Below are 8057 nucleotides of genomic sequence, written 5' to 3' on the forward strand. Positions count from 1 at the left end.
TCTCTACGAGTGCAAAACACACACTAGCTCGAAACAGAATCGTAAATTACCCGAACCTCACCGTGACTACTGTTTGCTTCATCAACGTATCCACTTGCTTTCTCTGCCAGGCTTATATACTAACAAAGAGGGCATCTTGAACACATGCAAACTTCCCTGATCATTCGAGAAACTCTTGCACATCATGTGACTTTTGCTGTTGTAACAGAATGTTCCAAACATACTAGAGTTTGTTAAAGGAAGTGGTATCCTGCTTATGTTGTTGTTCCACTTAGTTTATTATAACTTGTTTCTATTGAAAATTACTGTTAATGAGGTTTGACCACAAATACATGTTTAAAGAAATCCTTAACAAGTCTTATAATTGGTTTCCAAATATAAAATAACTACTTCAAACTTCTTAAGATCAGATAACCTGTATCACCTGGTAAGCTGGCAGATGTTTACATTGAAACGTTTTCAGTGAAGACTAATTACTAAGCTTTGTATCCATTAAATTACTAATTCATCAAACAGTATTTTTGTATTTAATTTTAATTGGTTACTTTTGTTGAGCACAATGCAAAGGATGTTTGACCATAGAAGCATCACAGATAAAAAGAAATAAGGATCGGTGGCTTGGAGAATCAGCTTAAGAGGCTGGTTGAAAATGCTGATAGAAAATATAATGAGGTCATGCTTAGAGAATAACTAACAAAAGCATTTTACACCTAGATACTAGTGATTGACTGATCAAAATGAGTTTGAAATTATTAAAAAGAAATTTTTTAAACATGTTACTTTTTTTCGCCATATAGATTGAAAGCACTGCATATTATTGATTAATCTTGTACTGTTGCATTTTTCAGGTTTAAAGCCTTTATATTTATTTTGTGCGACTCGTTGATTTTATAATGCACACATGGCATTGAAAATTTTAATAATTTGCAAATGACTGACATGTCTTTTGAACTTGGGTAATTTTACAAATTGTATGCTTGAACTGCAAACTGTTATTACGTCATAAAGCTACTCGGTGTGTAGACTACAGATATGTTTTCATATTTCAAAGGTTTATAAATCCAATCAAAGATTAATATTAGTTTGAAAAAAGTATGTATAATTTTTCTAGAATATTGATGAAACCATATAATGAATTAATGTGGGTTAATTATTTTAATAAAATTTTATAGGCTTACTGTTCATTTATTTTCTTATCTGATGTATGTTTTGCACAAAGAAAGAAATCTATAAAGATACAAATTTATAAAAAAAAAATCAATAAATTAACCTAGGGTTAATAAACATTTTCATCTGGCCATATGTAATCTCTGATACTTATTAATTGTCTTTTAATTTATGCTGATATTTGCTAGTGCCACATTGCAGTGAGGCAGTCAGTATGAAGTTATACATTTTAAAAAGTATATTTATAATAAAAATTACAGTAGAAGTGCAAAGAACAATAGCTATGATGTTCAACAAGTGATTATCTAAATCAAGTAGACTTACCTCTGAAATACTAAAAGCTTAATTTCCATGTTGATTTGTTCTCAGTGCTGTATGAAGGTTCTGAGTGTTCTTGACATAATGCAGAGTATGCATCAATTTACTGAGTTCTTCCTCACCCACCTTCCATATGACTTATTGAGTTTGTGTTAGGAGAATATACATAAACTGCTTTCCTGCCGTAATCAATATTTATTGTTGATGGTTGTGTTGTTAACTTTGCTTTACTGAATTCTGAAGTCAGTATTAATTTTGAATTGAATCATCAAGTCTGGATTTTCACATGTTACATACACCTCTGAAATTGTCCCAGAAAAGCATTTCACCCTCTGCACTGGTGCTCTAAGAGAGAATGATACCTTCTTGAAGTGGTCAGAGGATGCCATCTTGTAGCTGACGATGTCTGGCAGGTACCTTTCCCACCTCTTTTTGTATATCCTTGCATAGTATTTGAGACATCGGAGATGAGAAGTCCATTCTCCATATAATTTCTCATAGTGTTAGATATACACGATTGTTCATTTTACTTTTAATACAAGAGTATTATTTAGTTTATATTGTGTGAGCATTAAAGTAAGTTGGTGAAAGTGAAGTTTGACTATGTGTCAGTTTAGCCATAACGGACAATTTCTAAAGTGTGTTTTACAACTTGTATTGTAATAACAGAATAGAAGATAATAGTTTGTCTTGGAAAAGGGTGATCTAAGGTAATTGAACCTGCTTGTATGAACTTTGAAGAAAAAGAGGCAGTTATTTAAAGCTCTGGATACAACTGTGATAACCAGTTGTATAACAATTTTTTTTTGTACACACATTTGACTTGTTTTGATTATATTATTTTAAAACAAGTGGATTGTGTACTATCCATTTATTGTTAAATTGTATCACCAATGATACACAGACACTTACTATAAAGGATCTGACCCTATAAAACCTGACACTTAGCCTTCTGACATAGAAATGCTCCTAATCCAACATTTGAAGCATCAGTATGCAAAAAAATATAGTGTTCACCTTTTCTTGGAAGTTACAAGACAGAGGATTCACATACAGCCTGCTTTAATTTCTGGAATGCATCCTCACACTGGGGGGTCCATTTCCACCTGATATACTTCCTTTGTAACTAATATAAAGGTTCAGCAATTGTAGCAAAGTTTGGAATGAACTGATTGTACCAGGCCCACTTACTCAAAAATGTCTTTAAATTTTTGCAGTTGGGAAGTCTGTAACATCTTTCACTTTGTCATCATTTGTGTGTATTCCCTCAGAAGAGAGTTTAAATACGAAATATGATACTTCTGATTGGCAAAATGTGCCTTTAGAGATTTTTACAGTAAGATTAGCTGTACATAGCTTGTAGAAAACCAATTAAAAGTATTTCAAGTGTTGTTCAGATGTAGGTGAAAACACTATATCATCATCAATATAAGCCTTGGAACATTCAGTAGCTCCTGCTAAAGCCTTATCCATAAGTTTTGGAAGAAGGCAGGTGCATTTTGAAGACCAAAAGGCATCACTTTAAATTGATAAAGTCTCTTATATGTTATGAAAGCAGTTTTATGTCAATCCTCCATCTTAATAGGTATTTACCAATATCCACTGGATAAGTCTAATGTCCTGATACAGGTTGCCCCTGACAAAACATTCCAAATATAACTTGTAAGTGGCAATGGACAGTGGTCAGAATCTGAGACTTGATTTAACTTCCTGTAGTCAACACAGAACCTAAAAATCATTGGTCTTCTCTTTGACAATAACTACTGGAAAAGCCCAAGAAGAAGTGGAATTTTCAGTTAACCCATCATGAAGCATTTCATCCACTTGATCATGTAGCACTTGTAATTTAGTGGGAGAATAATGATAAGGTTTACTAAACACTGACTTTTTATGTCATGGTTATAATACTATGTACAGACAAGTCTGTGAGACCAGGTTTATTGTTAAAAATATCAGCATATTTCAACACAAGTTGCTATAATTGTTCACAGTCTTTACTCTTTAAATATGAACATTGTATTTCTTCAATCAGTATCTTTTCAGTCTCAGAGTCATGCCTAACAGATGGCACATTTAATACAAGAACATTTGTAAAGAAGTTAAGGGTTGCTTCATTTTGCTGAATGAAGTCTAATCCAATAAGACAAGATACAGCAAAATCATTGATGACAACAAAACATTGGTCCACAATGCTATTTGTTACTAATAGTGTTGCTGTAAAATATCCTAACAGTTGACAGTTCATCATTCCATCTGCAAGACACGTTACCTTTACTCCAAGATTTTAGTTGAAATGTTAGACCATTTCTCTTGATTTGTTGCCATATATTTTCATTTAGTACTGAATAATTTGACCCAGTATCTATATGACCTACCACTTTCACACCATTAATTTTTAGGGTTAGGTGTGGCAGATCCGTTTTAGTTGTTGTTAAATAGTTAATGGAGAGTTTTACTTTCACAGGACTCAAAACCTCCTTCTTTGGTCCTAGCTCTTGTTTCCCAACTGTCATTCTTTGTTTTTTGTTCTCTGTTCCCAATTTACATATTTTATTTTCTTGGAATAATGCATAGATAAGTGTCCTATTTGATTACAAGTAAAGCATTCCACAAGTCTATTATGATGCTTAGTTTTAATCACTTGACTATTAAAAGTTTGTTTATTATTATTCTGTTGATGCTCATATTGTTTAGTAAATTTAAGCACATCTGAAATAGATATAAAAATGTGGCATTCCAAGTTATTTTGTAAAGAAACTAGCAATTGTGATATTATATACTTCCCAATTTCTCTTCCTGTAGCTTCAGGATTTTCACAGTTTTACAAATAAACAACTCAACCAACTCCCCTGTATTAGCGTGGTACTTCCTACTAAAGAGTTCCTTAGCCAATATGATATTATTTAATACTCTGGGTACAAATTAGTCAATGTTTATTTAAATTATCCCCAGCATTTGAAAGCCATTTCTGATCCAAAAGTCTTCCACTATTCTAGTGGCCCTCCCCTCAAACAAGAAGTCGCATTTTCCACCTATTTATTCTCAGATACTTAAACATATATAAAAATGTCTTTCTAAACTTTTAAGAAAGTCCAAGACATAAAATCTAACTTACTGTCAAACTTCTCAACATGCAGGGGTGGTGGGTTGACTGCAGTGACGTAATTGATGAATTTTCCACAGGACTGTAAGTAGAATGAACTCTCGACATTTGAGGTTGAGGGAATGGAGACATAGTTTCTCTTGCTAGTAGATCAGTCACCATGCATGTTAACATTTCCACTTGTTCTGTCAATACTGACACAGACTTCTTGAAGCTTGCCATATCAGACTCACTAACCTCCATAGTGACACAGTTATTCTCAAACACTAGCTAACATACGTTTACCTGAACTCAAATTATCGCTGAATTAATCAGTCGATATCATATTGAGAAACAAAAAAAAATCCAAAGTCAAAATTCAATCTCTATGAAAAAGGTCCCTGTTCAGGCACCAATGTAACAGCCTAAAATGAATACGCCTCTACAATCAGGGTTCAACAACAAAAATGCAATTTATTCACAATAACAACACTTAGATATAAATTCAACACAGTTAAAAAACAAATGTTTGGCCAGGACAATTGCAATATTAAAATAATACCTTTCACTATTGATAACAATATCGAGTGACAAATAGCAATAATTATATCCTTCAATGATTCTCTCTCTGTCTTAGTGAAGCTTCTGGCAGGGTATTTATACACAGAGTAGGTCACAAGAGTACAAACTTGTGATCATAAATTTTCACAATGTATGGACTGAATGCATCTCAATAAATCTACACATATTGGCTCTGTAATGCTTGTGTGCAAGTGCTTGGATGGTCATGTTCTCATTCTTCCTGTTCCTGTGACACATGGGACTCACCTACTTCTTCCTTTCCTTACATTCTGGGTGAAGAGTATACCCTAGTTGAGATGAAATGTGGTCTTCCATGAGTGTGTCCCTAAGGAACCCCTGCCATGGAATATTACTCTATGGGCTTCCCTTGGGTGCTTTTTGAAGGGAGCTCACTCATCTAGGTAATACTTTGCACTGGCCCTTCCACCAATTCACTGTGGGATTCTAGATAATTTGTGTTTAGAGGTGAGTTACCATCTTGAAAGTTAATGTTTTCCTAATCAGAAAATGTATTTCTGATAGTTGCTTACTTCCACACACATTTCCAGCTGTCCTTCCCACTATTGGTAAACATTTTGTTTTGTCTCACCAAAGAATGAGGTTACCACATGCATATTAATAGGGGGAGTACTGTGCATGGAGGTTATGTTGCCCTTCTCTTGGTGGAGGGCTTTTATCACATGATGACATCATCATACAAGTTCACGTTAAAACATATGAAATTAAGTGGGAGTTGCCTCAAGACTAGAGACATGCAAATCTTTTAGGCAGATGAGTGAGGAAGATAGGTAATATGTGTGTAGAGGTGATTATCTCTCAGAAATACATTTTCATTTTTCTTTTAATCTAATATCCAGAACCAATAAAGGTATGGTAAAGTTGTTCAGTTTAATTTGTTAAATTGTATGCTAAGTCATGCATGGTTGTTAGAGCTTTTAACATAAGAAAGGAAAATTACTCTACTGTGGCTATGGATGTGATGCTTTCAGTTTCACCAACATTCATACAGGTTTCTCAGAAACTGACTTTGTTTTAGCTGCTTTAGAACAAGCAGAGGAACATCTGAGTCTGAAGAATCATAAGTCATTTGTAAAACCCATCTGTAATGCTCACCTACAACAGTCTGTCAACTTTCAAACATTATTTTTTATATTTATACATAAACAAGTAAAGAGTGTGATATTTCTTTTACTTCCATATGAAAATAACCATATATGTTTTTGTAATGTGTTCACCATTGACCCGTGCATGCATAGATGACCCGCAAGATTGGTGTGTTAGAATCAGCTTTGGAACAAGCAGAACAAAGAGTTAATGAGGGAGAGAGGTGAGATATACAAAGTTTAATATACAGTAACAGTTGTAGTTATATAATAAATATTTATGTATACATCTATTTTTTGAGATGAACTATAAAAAAATTGGGGTTTTTGAGTTCTTTTTTAATTCATTCACCATACAGCAACCTAAATTAATTTACTTATGTGAGTAATGTTATGACATTTTGCCTAATTTGTTCTTCAGTATTATTCAGCAGATCAACTGTTTAATGATTTTATAAACATGTTGAAGATTTCTTGTCTTTTCCACCAAAGATGAAATTGGAAAGAAAATCTATGATGTAGAGGCTTAATGCAATCTTTGATTGGCTGTACCCTCTGCTGTGTATTGTAGTTTTGTCTGTTCAAGACTTATCAGTATAGTTTGGATCAGCAAACCAAAGAAATACAGTTAAGCTTCTTATAACTGTGAAACGTTTATAATATCCATGGGTTTATTGAGTCCTATTTAATTCACCACACAGAATCCTAAATTTATTTAACATAACGTAATGTTTTGGGACAACATGGGACCTATTGGTCCATCTCAGCTGTTCCATCCTCTAAACTAATAGAAAATAAAAAAACTTAAAAGCCAGCCCTTATCATTCATGTAGATATCAAGCTTTTTCTTAAACTCACTTAAATTTACTACCTGTACAACATCCAAAGGCAACCCATTCCAAAGGCTAACCACCCTGTCAGAAAAATGAAACTGTCTTAGCTGAAGATGACACCTACCTTGCCAAAATTTATATTTGTGTTCCCTAGTCTTACTACTCTCACTGTTAAATATGAAAAAAGGTGATGCATAAACAGTATCAATTCCATTTACAATCTTAAACACCTCAATCAGAACCTCCCAAAACCTTCTTTTTACAAGAGAAAACAATTTGAGAGATTTCAGCCTCTCCTCATATGACAACCCCTCCATCCCAGGCACCATTCTAGTAACCCTTTACAAACAATTCAATGTCTTTCCTAAGGTAAAGAGCCCGTGATTGAACACAATATTCCAAATGTGACTTAACCAGTGACCTGTACAAAGAAATTATAACCTCTTTAGACTTGTATTCAATATTTCTGTAGATACAACGTAAAATCCTATTTGCCCTTCCACTAGCAACAGCACACTGCTTGGATGGCTTTAGACTGATTGACTATTGCACCAAGATCCCTTTCCTTCATAACACTATTGGGGTTATTCCCATCCAAATTATACTTATAATTCAAATTATGATAACCCACATGTGCATTATCTCGAATTTATTATAAATAAAACCCATCTGCCATTTATTTTCTCAACTCACTAAATGATCTAAATCCTTTTGTAAATCAGCAAGATCCTCTTCACAGCTAGCAACACCCAAGACCTTAATATTATCTGCAAATTTAAGTAATTTATTGATTATTCCTTCATCTATAGAGATAATGTTTTACAAACCTTTTATGTGGCATCTTGTCAAATGCTTTCTGAAAATCCAGATACACCAAATCTACACCCTTACCCTAATCTATATAGCTTACCTTTTCAAAGAATGTTAAAAGATTTGTAAGTCAAAATTTTCCCTCAGTGAAACCATGTTGAT

At 33.6% G+C, this 8057-nt stretch overlaps 1 protein-coding gene across 1 annotated transcript in view; it reads left to right on the top strand.

Annotated features, from left to right (window-relative positions):
* Positions 1 to 6480, top strand: part of LOC106459995 (tropomyosin-like) — a 57971-nt gene extending 51491 nt beyond the window's left edge. Inside the window, exon 5 of the mRNA XM_022386588.1 lies at positions 6406 to 6480. Coding sequence (XP_022242296.1) covers positions 6406 to 6480 — 75 coding nt within the window. The remainder of the gene's footprint in view (positions 1 to 6405) is intronic.
* Positions 6481 to 8057: the final 1577 nt, after the last annotated feature.

Source organism: Limulus polyphemus, unplaced genomic scaffold (assembly GCF_000517525.1).
Source record: "Limulus polyphemus unplaced genomic scaffold, Limulus_polyphemus-2.1.2 Scaffold691, whole genome shotgun sequence".
In the NCBI taxonomy this organism is placed as follows: domain Eukaryota; kingdom Metazoa; phylum Arthropoda; class Merostomata; order Xiphosura; family Limulidae; genus Limulus; species Limulus polyphemus.